The sequence below is a fragment of the Syngnathus acus genome, chromosome 9 (assembly GCF_901709675.1).
Source record: "Syngnathus acus chromosome 9, fSynAcu1.2, whole genome shotgun sequence".
Lineage (NCBI taxonomy): Eukaryota > Metazoa > Chordata > Actinopteri > Syngnathiformes > Syngnathidae > Syngnathus > Syngnathus acus.
The window spans coordinates 9,215,738-9,235,067 of record NC_051094.1 but is presented as its reverse complement, the minus strand read 5'-3'; the positions used below and the strand labels follow the sequence as shown (position 1 = coordinate 9,235,067).

Below are 19,330 nucleotides of genomic sequence, written 5' to 3'. Positions count from 1 at the left end.
CCTACTGACGCGCCAAGATAATTACCTTGTAATAAACACGTCTGTCACCACGTTATGTATTTCATTTCAGATTGTTTGTCATTTTACGAACAAAATGTAAACTAAACAATGGCACACGAATGGCTCTCAAGTCTGACCTCATTCAAGCATATGGACGTGATCCTAGTTTAAAGTCATCATGATGTGATTGTTGGAACTGAAGCATCGCCACTAAAATCTTCATATGCGCCGAAAGGAGCGATTAATGAGTCAATGTAGTTTTTCCTCAACCATGTATGCCAGGCAATCTGCTCCAAATAAGTTCACTAAAACAGAATAAATACTTCAGTTTGTCAAATAAAATGCTATAAATTATGACAAAACAATAAATTAAGGACTATATTTAAGACTTTTTTGTTCATATGATGGCAAAGCTTTCCTGTAAGACGTAGCTGGGGGTTTTGCTTTTGATTCACCAGCAGACACTGAAGCTCGCTGTCTTGTTGCGGCTGTCTGTCTACCAGTAACCGCAGCGCGTCTCACTAAACGGGCGTAGTGTTGTCGACTCGCCCGCTGCTAACTCGGCAAACTTTAAGAATATTGGCATTCAGCGCTGCAGGGGAAATGGCATTATAATGGTTTTCAAAACAACCTCATTCGGACGTAGCGTCTTGGTGTTGCCTTTAATTGGCTAGCTTTTAGCTAACGCGGAAGGCATCTCCAGGGAGTCATCAATGATCAGCGTGCATACTGCCAAGAAATTGAGCTAATTTCTGCAAGCATTTCCATCGTGGTTTAGGATGTCTAAACGCACGAGGAACACGGAGGTGTGTGCAGACTGTTGCGTCCCAGGTAAGTGAACATTGTAGTCGACCGGTCAACATTAACCCGACGTTTTCGACACATTAAGTGACGTGTGGATTCTTGACAGTCTGTCCACAAGTATCACACCCCATGATTCTGATTCTAATCGGATTATTGGTACTCTGCTCACCCATGCACGCTACTGTCTACTTAACTCTTAACTCTACAATGTGACGAGTTTAATGTATTTGACATCTGAACTCCCAGAGGAGGATGCTATTTGACCTCAAGCGGTCGCTTCCGGTCAGTTCTTGTTTGATTTGAGCAATCGGACTGTTCATTTGATCAATACTCAAAAACGAACGGTGTGTGGCTGGGTTTGATCAGACTATATAGCATGGAACATTTTTGTTAATTCATTTCGTCAATGAATCCATTGCCTCTTTTTCTTTGTAATGCGAGGCACAATGATCCCATTTTAATGTGACTTGTTTGGTTGCACAGATTGGATAGTATGACTCAACTGGAGTTGAATACCATCCGGGCTTAGCATTTTCCTCAATGCATTGTGGAACCAAATGTAGCAAAGTATTTCAAACCAAAGAGCTACTGTAGTTGAAAACCATTCCTGACTGTTAATACATTCATTCTCGTGTGTGAAATCCCCTTTCTATAGTTGTGACGTGATGTTTTTCTGCAAGCACAGGAAGCCAAACAGGATGCTTACTGAATTGACAAGTGTTTCCAATACGGAAGTCTTTTTCTGAGGGGGGATATCCTGTTAAAATTATACATTAAAACACAGACAGGAACATAATTGATCAGAAGTGAAAAGCTATGTAATTTCTTAGGTTATTGCTGCCCATCTTGCCATTTTATTGTTAGGTTTCCACAGCAGCTGGCCTCACTTGCCCCTCCCTTGTAACTGTGACCAGTTGTTGGCTGTGAATATTTTTAGATTTTCAAGATCTGCTATCAAATTTAGAAGCACTTGTTTGAGGAAAGCGTAAAGGCCCACCAGCAGAGAGGTCTTGAAGGACAGTAGTTTGGGTGAGACTCTTCAAGGTACAAGCAGGCGCCATAATGTGACTAAGTACCCCCTGCAGCTGTTCCCACTACACTTCAGCTGCTCTCCTATCTCAGCATCCGCCAATCACATGGATTACAATTTATTGGCTGGAGTGGAGGGCAGTATAAACTTACTGTGTTTAGAAACACACATGGAATTAGAGAAAGTGTGTTGTGCAGGTCAGAGTGGTAGTGAGTCTACATTTCAAGCCCTACCATCAACTGTCAATGTTAATAAATGGATCTGGATGAAAATGAGTCATTTCCAATGAAGTGTAGTGTGCCAAGGTAAATTTATCATACACGCATAATATCACATGCGTTGGTGTCCAGTGATTTATAGTGACAGGTAGAGCAATTAAATGCTCTAACATTTCAGAAGAAAACTTTGTATCTACCCGTTGCCAATTGTGTAACTAAATAAGTCATGGATTCTTGCCTTTCAACTTTGTATGTACAATTGAACAGGTCCAGATTTCAGACTGATTTAGTAAATTGAGACGAGATTCTCTTCACATATTTATGTTTTTGCACCTTTTTTTGTTTGGTGATGTGACGAGAGATTTTTCTAATATTAAATGGGTGCCTTGGCTCCGTAGAAGTTGAAAGATTGTCGCTATTCACTTCGTGATGTTTACGGGTGACAAATATATAAGCTTTGGCCAAACCTGCCTCTACTCTGTTCCTTATGATAATAACATTCTAAGAGGCTTTTTATCAAATTGTTGTTGTAAATAATTAGTTATCGCGTTCAAAAGAGGCTAGGCTGTAGCTGCTTATTGCTTTTGTATATTGTGTGATTTGCCCAAGGAGCACCCTTTAAAATAAAAAAAAATAAAAAGGCTTTGCACTCGTTTGTAATGGATGTCTTTATTTTGCATCTCGCATCGAAACGGAGTTAACAGCGAGTAAGTGTTCTGTTCCCCCCGCCTCGCAGAACCCCGCTGGGCCTCAGTGAACAGGGGGGTGTTGATTTGCGATGAGTGCTGCAGTGTTCATCGAAGTCTGGGCAGACACAGCTCTCAAGTCCGTCACCTGACGCACACGCCGTGGCCTCCGACACAGCTACAAGTAATTCTTACTCTTACTTGTGTGTCCAAACCTTTGACTGGTAGTGTGCATACAAGTGTATCCATTTTTGGCTGAATTAGAAATTAGTACTGCATTCTTCTGAATGGCTTTCGGGGGGAAAAAAAAGTTTTATATTTCACCTAGATGGTTCAGATGTTGTACAGCAATGGCGCTAATTCCATTTGGGAGCATTCCCTTCTGGACCCAGCATCTGTGATGAGTGGAAAACGCAAGGCCAACCCCCAAGACAAGTTGCAGTGAGTTGTTCTTATTTTAAAGCGATGAACATTTTCCTCCTCCTTACTTGTCTCTCTATGAACTGTTGTATCTCCTCATGTTCCCGATAGCCCCAACAAGTCCGAATTTATCAAAGCCAAATATCAAATGCTGGCGTTTGTCCACCGGATGCCTTGTCGGGAGGATGACAGCTCAACAGCCAAGGATCTGAGTAAGGTGAGGAGAAATACTGCCGCCGCTCACAAGGAAAGCATAAGATCAGTTGATTGGCAATGTAGGTTGTTTTTTTTTGTTTTGTTTTTATTGCAGCAACTTCATTCAAGTGTTCGCACTGGAAATCTTGAGACCTGCTTGAGGTTGCTCTCTCTGGGCGCTCAAGCAAACTTCTTTCACCCAGTAAGATTCCCGCCACTAACCTCATTCATTTTTAATCCTAAATCACCTTTTATCCAAGTAGTATTGAATTTAAAATTAGACTCACATGTCTAATTTTAAAGACACATGTTCTGTCTGATTTGGTCTCACACATTCTTTTTCTTCAAGGAAAAGGGCAACACTCCCTTGCATGTGGCAGCAAAGGCAGGGCAAGTCTCTCAAGCGGAACTGTTAACCGTTTACGGCGCCGATCCCGGAGCCCCTGATAGCAACGGGAAAACTCCCATTGACTATGCGAGGTTGGTCACCTGGTTATTACGCTCACACAAGTCTTGTTGGTTCCGCTAGGGTTGTAATACGTGTCACCTTAGGGAGGCAGGCCACCACGACCTGGCAGATAGACTGGTGGAGATTCAGTACGAGCTGACGGATCGGTTGGCGTTCTACCTGTGTGGGAGGAAACCAGGTGTGCTGCACCTTTCAGTGATCGGATAAGGTTCAAATCATGATGCACATACAGTAAAAAGTAGAAAACACTGTTCATCATTCAGGTATTATTGTCAGCAAGGTGATTGAAGGTCATGAAAAATCGAGCCAAGAATGATTTTAGATTAGACTGAGTCAAGGCAGTTGATAAATCAGTCCTCTCAGAAGTGATACTGAAGCAGGAATTCAAGCTTACTTTAGGTAATCTGTCAAACAGTACGTGACTTTTCCTACTTTTGAATTTGAGCTCTATGTACACAAACATTCTTCTTGTTCCTTTAAGATCATAAAAATGGGCCGCACTTCATCGTTCCTCAAATGGCCGACAGGTAAGCGAGTTAAACCTAATGTTTTCTCACTGAGCGACTTTAACTTAGCTTGAAACTGCAAAGTGAGGCGGTTGCAACAGTCAAAAGTTGCCTTTGCTCTCAAGTGGCTTGTTGGGACTCGCTGAAACATTGTCAGAGGAAGTGGAGTACCTCCAAATATGTCACACTTAACCCTTTTAGCCCTTTTTTTCTTTTCTTATCACAGAACTAGCGCAAACATTTAAATGTTGTTGTTTGATCTTTTGTTATGCATTCTGTCGGTGGATTAGGAACATGTAAGTGTGATCAAGTGGCATGTCATGCACATCAATATTTGACCTTAGGCTTCAGCAGGATGTTGATTGAAAAAATATCTCACTGTAGCAGTTTAGATCTATCCGAACTGGCCAAGGCAGCAAAGAAGAAGCTGCAGTCAGTAAGTGATGGCATCACCCGACTATTTTATTTCCACTTTGTCTCTTTCCTCCTTAAAAGTCCCAACTTTGTGACTCTTTTGCAGCTGAGTAATCATTTATTTGAGGAGCTGGCCATGGATGTGTATGATGAGGTAGACAGGCGAGAAACTGACGCAGGTAAAGGTTTCTGCAGAGCCGGTTTTCACACTGATCTTTATAATGAAAAGCACACTGAATTGATTTGATTTGTCACACTCTCTCCAAGTGTGGTTAGCAACGCAGAATCACAGCGCCCTTGTGACTGAGACGACTGTGGTGCCTTTCCTTCCCGTCAATCCAGAGTATTCATCCACAAGAAACCAGGCAAGTTCGCGCCCCAAAATGCATTCTTTCCCTCTTCCCATACTGACCACATAAGAATGAGCTGTTTTTTTGTTTTTTGTTTTCTTTTAGGGACGCCAGAAACTTGCTCGTTTCAATGCACATGAATTTGCAACGCTTGTGATTGACATACTCAGCGATGCAAAGCGGAGACAACAAGGGAATTCAGCAGCCAGCCAAGGTGAGTAATTAAAACCTTCTTTCGACCAAACTCCACAGTTTTACCTTGTCATATATTTTCTGGGCGGGGCAGAAATTGTGAATGGGTACCAAAACAACTGTCTGGAGCAATGTACCACCAGCCGCAGAACTGAATTCCGTTCGATATGTTGACATAAAATCATCACTGACACGTAAGGATCAGGAACACAAGAATGTTCTCAAAACAAGTCTTGTCTTTTTGTAATTGGATGTACAAAGTGCTACATTACTTTCTTTGTTAAATCCATTGCAGCGTCGCACTGAGTCATGCTGCTATGATGTCACACTAGTAAATTATCTACAACTTATCCCCACCTTACAATTCCAAACCATGCTGTTGAGCTTTTTTGAAGTATGACGCAAAACAGTTGTCACAGAATTCCAATTTATCCCTTTTAATTGCAGACGATGTGGAACTCATACTGAAGAGCATGTCCGGCCGGCCGTGCAGTGACAGCCAGGACAACGACCAGCCCGATTATGATAGCGTAGCATCCGATGAAGATACAGACCAAGAGCTCCCTTCAAGTAAAGGCGATCGGACAAAGGTGAGGTGCTTCGCCTTTCTCGCCGTGAAACCACGAGCTTCACCATCGGATAATCTTGTGCACAATTCCAACCATGGGTGTATTTTCTGACCCCCGCAGAGCCTGGATTCGGACCTCTCCGACGGCCCCATCACCATGCAGGAGTACCTGGAGGTGAAAAACGCTCTCTCGGCCTCCGAGGCCAAAATCCAGCATCTCCTGAAAGCCAACAACAACCTGAGCGATGAGCTGCGACTGATGCAGAAAAAGGTATCCGCCGGGCTCCAACAATAAGATCACTAACATCACCGAGGGCCAGGACTGAGTCAGGGTGGGGGATCGGTGTCGGGGGCCACAGCGGCTCAGCCCGTGCCTTGTAATTAGGCCGCCCGTGCGTGACCACGTGAACGGGAAGGCCGCCGTAACACCCTCCTGCTCCACCCTCCCTCTGTTGTCGGCCAGCATGCTCACTCACTCGTAGTCAACGGACGAGGAAATCACTCCGGCTCATTTCACAGTTGATTTTTTTTGTTTTTTATTATTTAAGAATGTTGTCCAATTACTAACACGAATGTTTTAAAATGCATGTTTTTTGTTTGTTTGAATTCATTAGATAGGTGATAATGACTAACTTCATTTGTATGAGTGTGCCTTGCTTCATCACATTATTGTGTGCTCTCGGTAATGTTTATTTGTCTTCCGAGTGGTTCATAGAAAATACAGACAATGTAATTTTAGCAGTTTATTTTTGTAGGGGTATTTTGTAAATGATTGATTAGGGCCCTAGAATCTGTGAAAAAAAAAGTGATTTACCTTTTTACTGCTTGGGCAGAAAAGGCAATTTACTTCCATAAATGTGATAGAGGCCATTCTTATTTGTACTGTAAATATTACAGTAGTCTATTATTTTAGTCTCCTCAGCATAGGAATATTTCAATCTGGTAAACACATGATAGTTTTGTGGTCCTCAGAAGTCGATTTTTCTTCCCAATGTTCAACGTCAATCCATTTCCAGTACAGTGCGATTGTAGTGACGCACTACAGTATAATCAAGAACATCAGTGACAACAAAAACCTCTTTTTTGAGTCAATTCCCAAATCTCCATTGCTGCCAACGCTTGATCTGTAAACGGCACCTCTGATTCCACTCCCACCTCGCTCGCTTGCTCGCTCGCTCGCTGCGCAATCCGTCCTTTGCTTGCTTACCACTGGCCTTTTTTCGATGTGAGCATAAACACTCCTGTGACTTGAAGGCTTGCTTTGCTGCGAGCGCCTCTTAGTGTGTTGCTGACCGTCTCTTCCAGCTGCAATGTCTGCAAAGTGAGAACACCTCTCTTAGGCGGCAGGTCACAGCCAATATCTATCAGATCCCCAGCACGTCAGACTATCCCGACCCCGCCGGTCCTTCAGCCCTGAAACGCCGGCAATCCGCTCGGGCCAGTCGGCCCATGTCTATGTACGAGACCGGCTCGGGCCTGAAGCCTTATCTCCCTAAAGGGGAAAGTCCTTACCCAGAGGAGGCTATTCCCACCCTGCATCCCTTCCCACCTCATGTAAGTAAGACCTGTTCCCTGCATTCCTTCGCCTTCGCCTTTTCCTCCCCACTGGCCCCATTTCACCTCTCAGCGTCCTCCATTTCCTTCCCCCCCCCCCCCCCCCCCCCCCCCTTACTGTGAGCATCTCTAAAAATCACATCCTCTCACACCTCATCTTGTTCCGTTGCAAGGCCAGGCCATTACATCTGTTGTTTACTGGTGTGCATCGTGTCTTTTTTAAAAAAAATTTATAGACATTAATTAGTTGTACACTGGCTTGCAGATGGTGTTATCGTGATTTTATATCAGTTTTGTACTGTCTTCTCTTTTATGTTGATGAAGCATTAAAACAACCATACAAAGACTGTGTTTTTGTACTGCATGACAAACTCATAATCTCATCTGCTTTTCTTTCTGTTTGGTTCGAATGAAGGTGCTTTCTCTCAGTTGATTGCAAAACTTTGAGGAAGCATGTGTTCGGTAACAAAGACAAGCGCAGCGGTTTTATTTTTATTTACTTTGTTAAATTAGGATTTAACAATTGTTTTTCTTAGATTTATTTTTTTTAAAAAAAGTGCTTTAATTGGAAATAATTCATAAATTTTTAGTTATAACAATTTAACAAGATCTTTGTCTCCCTAAAATGTGATTTGGACCACATGTTTAGAAGGAAAAGGGCGCTTTTGTGACCACCTCTTCATCCCTCCCCTCATTTCCGTCCACCCTGTCCTGGTCCAAGGATGAAAGTAATCTAAAGGTTAAGTACTTCCTCATGCGGGGCTCACCTTGCGGGACGCAGCGAGTCCACTGGGTGCTTTCATCACCTTTTTCCTCGCCTCACTCGTTATTGATCTCTGCTTCCTGCCTGCCAATCTGCATGAGCCACCTCCTCATCAAACACCCGCCTTAATCAGCGTCACACTCACTGGATGGCTAAACAAACGCTCAAGGAAACCAAAAAAATAGTCATTTTGAGTAGAGTTGAATTCAGAAAATATTGTCATAGTGACAAAGGTCTGTTTAATTCATTGTTATTAATTCTACACGGCAAACGACAATGCTAAATATGATTTACAGTATTTTTTACCTGTACATGGAAAAAAAAAATGGGCAATTCGACAGGACATTTTAAGTTTTGCTAAAAAAAATTGGCTTTCCCGCATTTTCAACAAAGACGTTAGGAGTTTACAGACCTATTGTCCCCCAAGTTGAAAATACACGTAAAAATAACTTGGCAAATTGTTTAAAGCTAACAACTTGCTTGCTTTGTTGTGCTAATACTGTCGCCATAAATGTCAGAATTTAGCTTTTAAAGTTGCTTCAACTTAAATTTCTGTTTTAGCCCCACAAGACATTTTTTACATTGTATGACATCATCCATTGTGACTGAAAAATATAAGATATATAAATAAATATGATTAAATAGTAATTTTCCTAGTTTCAGCATTCAAGCAACAGTGCTGTTGTCGCCAACAATGCAAAACCTTTTTGCACAGTAAAGCAGCCCGACCCGTTCCCATCTGGTAATGAAGTGATGATCCAGGAGTTTGTGGCTTGTGTCTAAACATATCTGCTATAATTTCATATTCTGCCATGAGCCGCTTTTGTGCCTCACATGACTTTACAAAGACAGTGAAAATGTACCCGATACTGTCTGTGAGGTTGGATTGTCTGTTAATTTTCTTGTTTTGTATTGATGGTTATTTTCTGAAGCCATCTGGACTTTGTCATCCTCATCATGAGCTTTCTTCACAGTCCCCTCTAGAAGAAACAAGCCTTTGTTTCACAGTTATAATGTCATCATTTGTTTTTCTCTTTTTTGCTGTCTCTAGATGAGGGTTTCAGTCGTATTTATTCTGGCAAAGTGCAAACTTAATTGGTTAAAGATGCAGCATAGCAGTCCCCCCCCTAATATTGTGTTTTTAAAAAAAAAATCACTTTCCATTGCTGTCAGCGACTGTACTTACTTTCTGCAGACTAAACAATCTAACCGTACTAATTATCATCGTCGAAATGGCTTCAACATTGTCCACTCTTGCTTCACGGCCTCATTAGCCTGTTTCAGATGTTTTCTGCAATAGCTTTTATGACAGTTGTGATTTGGGCACGCTCTTGTTGGCAACAAAAAAAAAAAAACACTGCAAATTACAGTTGCTTTTTATTTTTTAGATGGGTGAGTGTGATGCAAAACTCAACTTGTGTTTTCAGCACAGATGTTTCTGTTTTCTATTTCCAATGACGCACCGCATCGATCGCTTCCTCTGCAGGCCTCCAAGTTAGAGAAGCAGAGCAGCATGCCTGAAAGCGACTATGACAATACATTCAATGACTCTGAAGTGGACGATTCAGGGTAAGAATTATGACGACATCAAAATGCCCTGTCGCCATTAATAAGTAGTTGGCTGCAAGCGGTAAAGTTGTGTTCCCTCTGTAGTCTGTGCAGGAGAGGAAGGTTGAGGAGCAGTGGCCGGCTGGGTGAGGGCAGTTCCATCCCCGAGTTGGATGACGCGGAGGTGGAGTCGGACCCGGCGCTTCCCAGCACCGAGGACGTCATCCGCAAAACGGAGCAGATTACTAAAAATATTCAGGAGCTCCTGCGAGCGGCTCAGGATAACAAACACGAGAGGTCAGGAAGATCTGACGGGTTTATTCAAGTTCTTCTCTATTTCATTTCAACACCTCTCGCATCTCCCGTTATTTTGTTGAGTTTTTGTTGACTCTTCTGGCATCTTCACTCCTCTCCTCTCGCCCTCGGGCCTCATGCCTGTCAGCAGGCCGTGTGAGCGCGAAGGCGTGCGCCGCCTCAGGCACAGTTTTGGATGTTTCAGCACTCTGATGCCCTGGGCTGAGAAGCCTTCCACTCTTCATCCGCTCAACCTGCGCTCCCCTGATCCCTCCTCCTGGTACTCTGGCTTCTGTCCCTGCCTCCCAGGCACCGTTTGCTCGTCCTCTGCCTCCGCCCTTTCTCTTAAATTGTGAATCATTAGCCACAAATGTTTCTTACCATGACGTGGTCCTGATTTAGTCATGGTTTGGCTTTCATCAGCATGAGTTTGTTTGAATGACTATGCCTAACACAACATCTTCGTCTTTTACACTTTTGTCATACTAAAACCTCATTCAACTAGTAGGTCAACTCTATGCTACAATGTTGAATTGATTTTTTTTCTGGGTCTGATACTTTCAGAGTTCTTGAAGTGAAATTAAAGGGCACCTCAATGATAGTCAGGCTGCATCTTACCAGCAGCAATTGCTTGTGTCCATCTGCTGTGGGTGATTCAAAAAGGGAAACTCGTACAGATTAGCTAAACAAAGAGGAAAGTCCTTTGTAGATGTATCTTTTGAAATCAAATTTTTGTAGATGATACATTTGGGGTTTTGGCTAGTTGTAAACTATAATCAAAATAGTAAAACAATAAAATCATGAAATATTTCACTTATGTGCATGAGTGAATGACATGAATCGATGCTCTTTACTGTTTGAATTGAACTGAAATCTATTTCCTACGATATTTGTTGAGAGGCACCTATAAGTCAAAGCTTGGTTGAGTTTCTTGTATATTGTTTCTCTCAGCATCTGTAGTTACAGCAATGGAACTCTCTAATGACAAATGTTATCTGCCATTTTGTATGAATGTTTTGGAAACAGTGCATATCTAAAATGTGTGCTATTTTGCTTGAACTATTGAGCATGGATTTACAATAATTGAATTTACACTTGTGTTGTGAATTTATGCATAGTACACTTGTTCAAATGAACCAATCTTGGTAATACATTGTTTTGCTCTCCCACAGCTTTATACCCTGCTCAGAAAGAATACACGTGGCTGTAACAGAAATGGCTGCACTCTTTCCAAAGGTAAGAAAACTGGTGTCAGTTTCTGTTCCTTCACAAGTGGCTCGTCAAGATGTCTAATCATGATGAATGTGAAATGGCTAGAAAATACAATAGCACATATTCAACTTACCGATACATACTTCACTTGTCTCCGTAGCCACCGCGCTCCGAGACTGTGAGAAGCTCTCTGCGCTTGTTGACTTCCAGTGCGTGCAGGCTTCAGAGCGAATGCAGGAAGGCGGTGCCTCCGGAAGGCTGCCCAGGACCGGACATGCAGCTTGTCACCCAGCAGGTCATTCAATGTGCTTATGATATTGCCAAGGCAGCCAAGCAGCTTGTCACCATCACCACTAAGGAGAACACCCACTGACAGGGCTGCAGCGCCACGTGCATCTCAGTCCTTGGGCTCGGATTTTTTTTTAGAACTGGTTTTGTTTTCATCTTTGTGGTAATAATATGCATGCCTTTCAGTTTTTTAATTATTATTTTTGATGGGACTTTTACCAAATCTGAGCTTTACAACAAATACTGTTAATTGCACAATTTAACTCAAGGTTAATTAATGTTCCACAAGTCCTCTTCTAAAAGCCAATACGATCAAGCACAGTAGCGGATTCATTTCACACGGCGCGTGAATTTCCAGAATACGCACGGTCGATGTGTCAGAAGTCTGGACGGGAGAATCGCCGCACCTTGTAAGTGCGCAAGCCCCACATGTAAAATAACAACTTCATCGCGAATGGGAGAATATGCTCCCAATTGTGCAACGTAGGGGTGTTGTTGTGATAATGAATACATTTTTGTCGCTATCTGTCGCTTGTGTGGTCTACCATTAGCAAGCTGACAAGAAAATGTTTCTACTCTGCACTATGATGCAGTCCGTGTGCCACTACATTGTTGGCATTGTTACAAATAGTAGGAGCTAAAAACCATGTGTACGTTCGTCCGTCCACGTGTTTTGTGCTCTGATCTGTTTTGTGTTGTGCAACATTATCAGATAGAGCTGTTCATATCTGGTTTTCCTGATTGCGCAGCACAACTTAATGTATCTGTATGGAGTGCAGGGATGTACTGTACTGTATATGACGCAGCTGTTTAAGCTGCAATTTGGGAAAAAAAATAATTTTCTAAATAAATTTTATTTATTTAAAATGAACATTAGAAAGTGTTTATTCCATATACAATGCTAACAATGTATTTGTTAAAAATTAGTTCTACAATTTGAAAGTACAAAATGTTTTTTTCTTGAACACGTTTACATCAAAGGCTGCACACAAACCTTTTCATAAGGCAATAACTGATGAATTTAAATGAAAAAACAATTGTTTTGATGTTGCTCATGTCCACGCTACTCGAGGCTTACTGTTTACCTAAAATGAGGGGGAAAAAGTTTAGTCAATCATTTACATACAAGAGTGAAAGTTTCCTGCCAGACCTCGTTCACTGAATTGTGATTTTACCTTTGGCTGGTATGCGTTATTAATTATCCTCTGCTTTAGCGCCTCCTCCTGGATGAGGTGAGCATCCTCCTCCTCCTGCAGGTCCTCTATTCTGCACTGCTCCTTCCACTGCTCTTGTAGCTGCTGCTCCTCCTTCAGGACACACGTGCAAACTGCATTACATAGCTGAATAATATTGAGTACACAGTCACTTCATTCCATTTCCTCATCAGTAATAACAATTTGATTGCAGCAATCCAAAATCTGAGCACCGTTCTCTTGCACGTTTGCTTTTCTTTGGCACCGCTGTTCTTCCCTCTGCTGGTGTTCAGCTCCAACTCCTGGATCAGTTCTTCTCGTTTCCTCAGGGACTCTAATTGAGCCTCACGATTTTCTTGCTTTTTCAGCTCCAAATACTGCCGTCCTCCCACAAGCACCTTTAACAAAGCAAAAACAAGAATGCTCAGTTAGCCTTTTGACAGTGACAAATAATTAGTATTTTTAAAATTGCTTATTAAGAGACGAAAGCACCTCATGCATGAGTAGTTTTCTGGCTTTTCTCTCCCGTTCCCATATTTCTTCTCGTTGCTCCCACACACGTTGAGCTTTCTCTCTGAATTGGAAGGTGCATGTAGAAAAGCAGAAGAAAGAAGGGTGAGTTTGGAATCTATTCATGCAAGCAAAGCACCTTATGTACATCTTTGTTGCTTTACTTTTATTATTTTTCTTTTGGCAACATATCGCTTGCAGAGCTATCAAACAAATCAAGAAAACGCATCATGATTTGATTTCCTCTGTTGTTCATTACTGTTCAAGGCGCACTTTTAACACACGTTCAAACAGCATTACAAAATGGCTGACTCACTGTTAAATTTAGGATCAACTTTTGGAGAGCAGGCTTAACGCTGGCGCTCACCTATGGAGGAGGTCAAACTCGGCCTCCCGCTCTCTCTCCAGCTCAAGCTGCTCTTCAATCATACGATTCATCCAGGAAGCATCAGCAAAGACCCTTTCTCTTCGTGCCCCCGACCTTCTAACCTGCTCTTGCTCTCCCTTCAGCAAAACTGCCAGGATCTTATGATCAGACTCCTGGAGGGTATGAAGGCATACAGACGCCAACAGTTTTGAGTATAACCATTTTTTTTTTTTTAAATTGATTAAAGTGCAAATGATTTGGTTTCACAAGGCTTCAGGAGTAAAACTTTGTTGGCAACTCACCAGCTCTTCCTGCACCTGCTGCGCTCGCCTCCTAAGCTGGGCTCTATATTGTCGGATCAGGAAATTGCTAATTGGAGAAATATTCGGAGATCTTAGTTTGCCACCACTTGAATATCTCTGCACCTAAAGCGTTTTCCTTACCGCATTTCCGCTTTCTTGCGCCTTTCCTCATTTGTTCTCCTCTCAACTTCCATAATTTCCAACTGCCATAGCTTGACCTGTAAAGTTTCTTCTTCCTTCTTAAGATGAGTTGCCTTGGCCAGGAAAAAAATGATTTGAACTTTAATCATACCATTTTCCCTCAACATCTGCTTTTGTAAATTCCTGAGTACCTCTTCTTCCATCAACTTCAGTTGTTCCATTTTTTTGTGAATCTCCCGTGACCTCTCACTCTCAAGTTTCCTGATTTCCTCTGCCTGTTCGATCTCCTCGATTTCTTTTCTTTGGGTTCTCTCACATTCTTTTGGAAAGCTACACATCTCCTGCGCCTTCACGTCTTGCTGCACGTTGTCAACAACAATTTACATTAGGAGCATGGCCGTGAGAATATTTAAGATTTGAAACTGAGCTCATAATTGACAAGAAAACTGATATTATGGCTGCGTTTCCTACCTGTTTCATTTCAGTCAATGGCCTTTGCAACGGCTTGACAATCTGATGTTGCTCTGAGGCCATCTCAACCTGTGAACAAATTAAAAGCAGAAAGAAACTTCAGCCCCTGAACAGAATACATCTTTAAACATGGGAATGACAAAACTTGCCAACATGTTTGTCATTCACAAAACAGATATAGCATTATTTATCAAAGCCAGTGTAACAAGCATTGTTTAATTTATCATTATTTTATTAAATCAAATTGTCTACCTGTTGCAATTCAGGGTTGCTTCTCTTACGGTGCTCCTTCAGAAGGTCCTGTGCTAGCTAGGAGTAAAAGACAATAACAAGCATAACACGCAGGCTGAAAGGAAATATGCTTCTAATAATTGATTTAATCTACCTTTTTTTTCCTCTCTTCTTTCATCGAGTGTGTAGCGTCTGCTTTTCTTCTCATCATTGCACATCTGTGAGGTACCACGAGATCCAGCTCTGCGTCCATTTGTTTTTGCTCCTCTTCAAGCATGTGCTTGAGTCGCATCCTGCGCTGTTCCAGATTGTTTATTTTGTCTTCCTCCATCTTCTGTTTAGAATATGCTGCCATGCTGACAAAGTACATACATGAGTTATTTCCCCCAGGATCCCCCGTTTGCAAATTGTGCACTTATATAACATACTCTGTATTGAAATAGTCTAATGAAACCACGTTTCGATGTTATAATCTTTATATTACTTATCACCAGCTAATTTGGTTCGTTCATATACAAAAAAAAAATCAATGCAAGCAAATATCATTTGTTGTGTGCGCTTTTTACCTGTGCTCGAAGTTGTGCCGGGAGGTCCACTCGGAGTGGAAATTGTTGATGACACTCAGGTCCCTGAAGTACTTAGCATCGAGGGCGCACTGCTCCCGCTTCCGGCATTGTTGCTCCCTCTTCCAGGCCAGCTGTATGCCAAGGTTCCGATACCGATGAGACCTATATGTGGAGAAGGCCGGCAGAGCCATGGACCTGCAAAGACACACTGATTAAACGACAAATGCTACAGCCATCCCTTTTCCTCGCTCCATCTACGTCACGTAGCTTCTGTTTCGCTTGTATACAACAGACAACCGTTAGCATAATTAACAAAACACGCAGAAAGTACATTTTAATAAACATTTAGATCTAAAACCGCATGGGGGTAGGCAATCTCTAATAAGTTCACTTTGGCCACGGTTTTGTAGTAAAACGCAAGAACAACTAAAAAGACTTTACCGATGTCATCCGGGTTTTCACCGTTTGATTCTACCTCCACTTCCTGGTTACTCGCCCCCACGCTACTACGGAAAGCCAGACAGACCAAAGATAAGTGAATTAACAGAATTCAAATTTTCTGTGCGCGTGTGTGCGCGTCACCCAGTCTCATGGAGGTCACTGAAACTCTGTCAGTCTGATACATCACCTCTGAGTGGACAAGTGCAGACAAGACACCATGGCTCTGCTACTGGAGCACCAGTTCAGGCCACTGCCTGCTGACAGACAAGTGGAAACCAGACCTTTTCTTGAGGCTGCCACTTACCTTCCACTATTCTTTGGTAAGTATGCTATCATGCAGGTTTAACTTTTGATATCAGGCAATGTTGTTGAGTCTGTGCCCAAATTAGAAAAATATCATTTATTCTGTCTATGAATTTTAGATACTGGAGTGGATGATGTTAATTGACAGTGTGATGATAAAAAGTCATTTTGGTTTTTAAATGCTTCAAACTGTTTGGAATTGATAAAATGATCTAATTGGTTGATTTGTTCAATAGTTGCAATTAAACTGGTTTGTTTTTTTCAAACAAATTCTTTGGATCGGATTTCTCTTCATCAAGCTGTCACCATTTGTTTTATCATGCATAATTTACTTCCCTGCCCTGGATTTGAAGTTGTGAAAATGATTAGTATGGTGTTATGTTCCGCTTGCCCATTCATCTGTGCAGGGCATCTTTGTGCCACTTCATTCTGTATTAATATGTCAAAGGTTCTCTTTAGAAATTGTTATGTGAAACCTTTTAGAGGAACCAAATCGGATGTCAATATTGAACACTGTCCCTCATTCTTTTTAATGACCCAGAAATGTTTTGGCCATGACCCATTACGGGCCCACTCAGTCATGAAATGAGGATGTGACTGGCACTGTCTGGTACGAATTTCTCCTTTGTTTTGAGAGATTATACCGCAAATTTGGGTTCCTGATAGAGGTTTAAGGCATTTGGGCCAAATTCAGCTTTTTCATTCATTCCTTTTCCTTTTTTTTTTTAACAAACAAAGCAGCACATTTGGAAAATTGCTCTGAAGCTTGCTGACTTATTGGAAAAATTAAGTCAAATTCCACTGCAATTCCCAAACAAGATGTGCCTTCATGAACAAAACGGAAAGTATTGTTGACAGCTGCCTGTGAGTTGAGAAAGCACCACGTGGGTCTACAGATCTCATTGTTCACTTTCCTGACACCAAATACTGCACCCGTCTAGTAGGCTAATTAACAAACAACTCATGATAATACTGTACTAATGGGTCCATGAAAAGAGACACTACAGTGGCTCCATTCTGAGGACTGTCCTTGATACCATACTATACCTTTTATTTGAATCTGTTGATTATTGATAACTAATTGTAACATTATATTTTTGAAATGGACAAGCTAAAATTTAAAAAACTTTATCCTAGTTGTTCAATGAAGTATACAGAAATAGCACATCATTTTATGGAATACTGTCATTCTTTTGTAATACTTTTAGAATGCATGCAAAGTGCAAGTTCAGTTCTCTAAAGTTTTGGATACTATGTGTCCCCAGACTGCCTTGGCCCGACTATCTTTGCACCCATCAAGTCTGACATATTAACAAATATTACAGTAAGTACAAGTGATTTAATAAATGTAAGCAAATGTAATATATTCAACTAATGTATTTCTACCACAGTCATACTGTACTTTATGGCAGGGAGTCATATTTTCTTACTCATACTACAATACATACACTTTGAAGCAGAACGTCAGGGAGTCCATGCAGAAAATCATAGCGTGCAAAGACGTAAAGTTGGTCATCACAAATCACTGCTGTGAAGTATGGGCACTTGGAGTGTGATTATGTGACACCCTTGTGAGTGAATCACAAATACGACATCTAAAGCAGGAAAGTTAGTCGACCATAAAAATCTTGTCCCCCTTTGTACCTGTGTATTATTTTGTATCATACATAAACAATATCATCATTGTCGAGTGGAAATCTTCTCCGTTCATAATTATTCAGTTTCATCACAAATCGGTACTATTGGTCAATCCCCCACATGGGTCTGTTATTTAATGAGCATTATCCACTCGACGGCAACGCTATATTTGACACATCATAACAAAATAACATATTTGTGATCAAATGTTTAGAAAATCAAGGCAGTCTATGACACCAACCCAGGACGCTTTAGAACCCTTCAACAGATTTTGGAGGTCGAAAAAGAAATGTACGGATCCCAATGGCCCAAAGTTGGAGCCACACTAGCACTCATGTGGCTGAAAAGGTTTGCAAGTCCAAATCACACGTGTAACATATTTCTGTGTACTGTAGTGTGATCATAATGTCCTTCCGTATCTCAAGGGGTCTACGCTTTATCCAACTGTTCCTTCAAAGTCTGCTTGATGGTGAAAAGGATGAAAACAACCCGAACCTCATTCGAGTCAATGTGACCAAAGCATACGAACTGGCGTTGAAGCGATACCATAGCTGGTGGCTTCAGCAGCTTTTCAGGGTGAGTTCTGGCATGCTGTAAAAGAACAGTACATGATCACCCAGACATTACTTTTCGAAAGCTCTTGTGCAGGAGCTTGAGCTGGAGCAGAATCTCGCTGACTATCGCATGTGCCTATTGATAATTTAGAGGGATCACTTAATATGCATGCTTTTGGAACATGGCCGAATAATCCGGAGTGAACCCGTGCAAGCACGAGAGAACATGACAAGTCCACACAGGAGGCCTGAGTTGTGTTTTATACATCTGACATTTGTGTTTGCGTCTAGGCAGCTTTGTTCGCTGCCCCATACAGATCGGACTTCCTGAAGGCCCTCTCCAAAGGCCGGGAAGTGAAGGAAGAAGAATGTTTGGAGAAGGTAAAAAAATTCCTGATCAACTTCTCTGCCACAGTCGATGCAGTTTATGAGCTGTACAATAAAATGAATGCTGATGTTGACTACAGAGTTTGAGTGTGAAACAATCCTAAATCCTTCTGATGTGTTTTGTTAACACTTAGTAATTTTAGTTATGACAAATGTACCACAGGTGTCTGTACACTTTTGTGTATTTGTACTTTTAATGTAGACAGTTGACATGATGGCAAGCTGTCCAAGCTATTGTTAGCCACAAGACTTTGATTACCTGAATTTACAATGATCTGTTTTGTTTTGTTTATTGCTTAAAAAGTATGTCCCCTTGAGATGCATCATTTCATTTTCATTTTCCTCCTTATCTATAATAAATATGCTCAACATGGGCGTTAATTGTTTTAGTAAATCTCCAAAGCCTCGAATTGCTGCTGTATTTAATTCATAATGTGGCTGGGCAAAAGCATGTCATATGTTTGATAATAAGCATACCACTATAAGTACAATAAACAAAACATGCAACATTTTATTTGTTTTTCCGTGTGCATTTCACTTTTGTGGTGATTATTTAGCATCGATCTCATTACAGTAATTGACAATCATTTAACTCAGTAGGTAATATAGAAAAATAATGTAACATTTTATCAAAATATTTACATTTTTAAATTATCACTTTGACAACATTCCTAGGAATCATAATAGAAGAGCAAAACCCTATAAAAAATATTTT

The 19,330-nt window shown here is 41.4% G+C and overlaps 3 protein-coding genes across 14 annotated transcripts; 2 read left to right on the top strand and 1 right to left on the bottom strand.

The window, feature by feature from the left end:
• Window positions 1–474: 474 nt before the first annotated feature.
• On the top strand, window positions 475–12,224 carry git2a (G protein-coupled receptor kinase interacting ArfGAP 2a). 12 transcript variants are annotated; one of them, XM_037258256.1, is made up of 22 exons: window positions 475–831; window positions 2,789–2,922; window positions 3,067–3,179; window positions 3,270–3,375; window positions 3,469–3,555; window positions 3,703–3,833; window positions 3,906–4,000; window positions 4,304–4,349; window positions 4,619–4,624; window positions 4,716–4,764; window positions 4,849–4,921; window positions 5,010–5,107; window positions 5,198–5,306; window positions 5,732–5,874; window positions 5,974–6,123; window positions 7,158–7,406; window positions 8,056–8,145; window positions 9,656–9,738; window positions 9,823–10,014; window positions 10,163–10,291; window positions 11,184–11,247; window positions 11,384–12,224. In XM_037258256.1, exons 1-22 carry the CDS (start codon window positions 780–782, stop codon window positions 11,594–11,596), a joined length of 2,412 nt encoding a protein of 803 aa, XP_037114151.1. In that variant the 5' UTR covers window positions 475–779; the 3' UTR covers window positions 11,597–12,224. The 12 variants fall into 12 exon arrangements, with proteins under 12 accessions (XP_037114151.1, XP_037114150.1, XP_037114153.1 ...); XM_037258255.1 differs by having other exon boundaries at window positions 4,713–4,764; XM_037258258.1 differs by lacking the exon at window positions 4,619–4,624.
• Window positions 12,225–12,346: 122 nt separating this feature from the next.
• On the bottom strand, window positions 12,347–15,856 carry LOC119126824 (trichoplein, keratin filament binding). The gene is made up of 13 exons (XM_037258268.1): window positions 15,734–15,856; window positions 15,293–15,487; window positions 14,881–15,082; window positions 14,748–14,804; window positions 14,496–14,564; window positions 14,216–14,383; window positions 14,025–14,137; window positions 13,884–13,950; window positions 13,582–13,754; window positions 13,197–13,278; window positions 12,938–13,102; window positions 12,687–12,818; window positions 12,347–12,596 (listed from the first exon to the last, which is right to left on the bottom strand). The coding sequence occupies exons 2-13, from the start codon at window positions 15,481–15,483 to the stop codon at window positions 12,564–12,566; spliced, it is 1,452 nt and encodes a 483-aa protein (XP_037114163.1). The 5' UTR covers window positions 15,484–15,487; window positions 15,734–15,856; the 3' UTR covers window positions 12,347–12,563.
• Window positions 15,857–15,865: 9 nt separating this feature from the next.
• Window positions 15,866–19,235, top strand: gltpa (glycolipid transfer protein a). The gene is made up of 5 exons (XM_037258269.1): window positions 15,866–16,053; window positions 17,302–17,360; window positions 17,889–18,022; window positions 18,100–18,250; window positions 18,520–19,235. Exons 1-5 carry the CDS (start codon window positions 15,951–15,953, stop codon window positions 18,700–18,702), a joined length of 630 nt encoding a protein of 209 aa, XP_037114164.1. The 5' UTR covers window positions 15,866–15,950; the 3' UTR covers window positions 18,703–19,235.
• The last annotated feature ends 95 nt before the right edge of the window (window positions 19,236–19,330 follow it).

What these genes read in the sequence shown, in the direction of transcription:
- gltpa (XM_037258269.1), top strand. Translation starts at nt 15,951, where the DNA reads ATGGCTCTGCTACTGGAGCACCAGTTCAGGCCACTGCCTGCTGACAGA. An exon ending in ACATATTAACAAATATTACA is followed by an intron (nt 17,361 to 17,888) that starts GTAAGTACAAGT and finishes TCAAATGTTTAG; the next exon opens with AAAATCAAGGCAGTCTATGA. An exon ending in GCACTCATGTGGCTGAAAAG is followed by an intron (nt 18,023 to 18,099) that starts GTTTGCAAGTCC and finishes CCGTATCTCAAG; the next exon opens with GGGTCTACGCTTTATCCAAC.
- git2a (XM_037258255.1), top strand. Translation starts at nt 780, where the DNA reads ATGTCTAAACGCACGAGGAACACGGAGGTGTGTGCAGACTGTTGCGTC. An exon ending in AAGCAAACTTCTTTCACCCA is followed by an intron (nt 3,556 to 3,702) that starts GTAAGATTCCCG and finishes TTTTTCTTCAAG; the next exon opens with GAAAAGGGCAACACTCCCTT. An exon ending in CAGGCGAGAAACTGACGCAG is followed by an intron (nt 4,922 to 5,009) that starts GTAAAGGTTTCT and finishes ACTCTCTCCAAG; the next exon opens with TGTGGTTAGCAACGCAGAAT.
- LOC119126824 (XM_037258268.1), bottom strand. Translation starts at nt 15,483, where the DNA reads ATGGCTCTGCCGGCCTTCTCCACATATAGGTCTCATCGGTATCGGAAC. An exon ending in AAGAAGAGAGGAAAAAAAAG is followed by an intron (nt 14,805 to 14,880) that starts GTAGATTAAATC and finishes TTTTACTCCTAG; the next exon opens with CTAGCACAGGACCTTCTGAA. An exon ending in AGCAAACGTGCAAGAGAACG is followed by an intron (nt 12,819 to 12,937) that starts GTGCTCAGATTT and finishes TGTGTCCTGAAG; the next exon opens with GAGGAGCAGCAGCTACAAGA.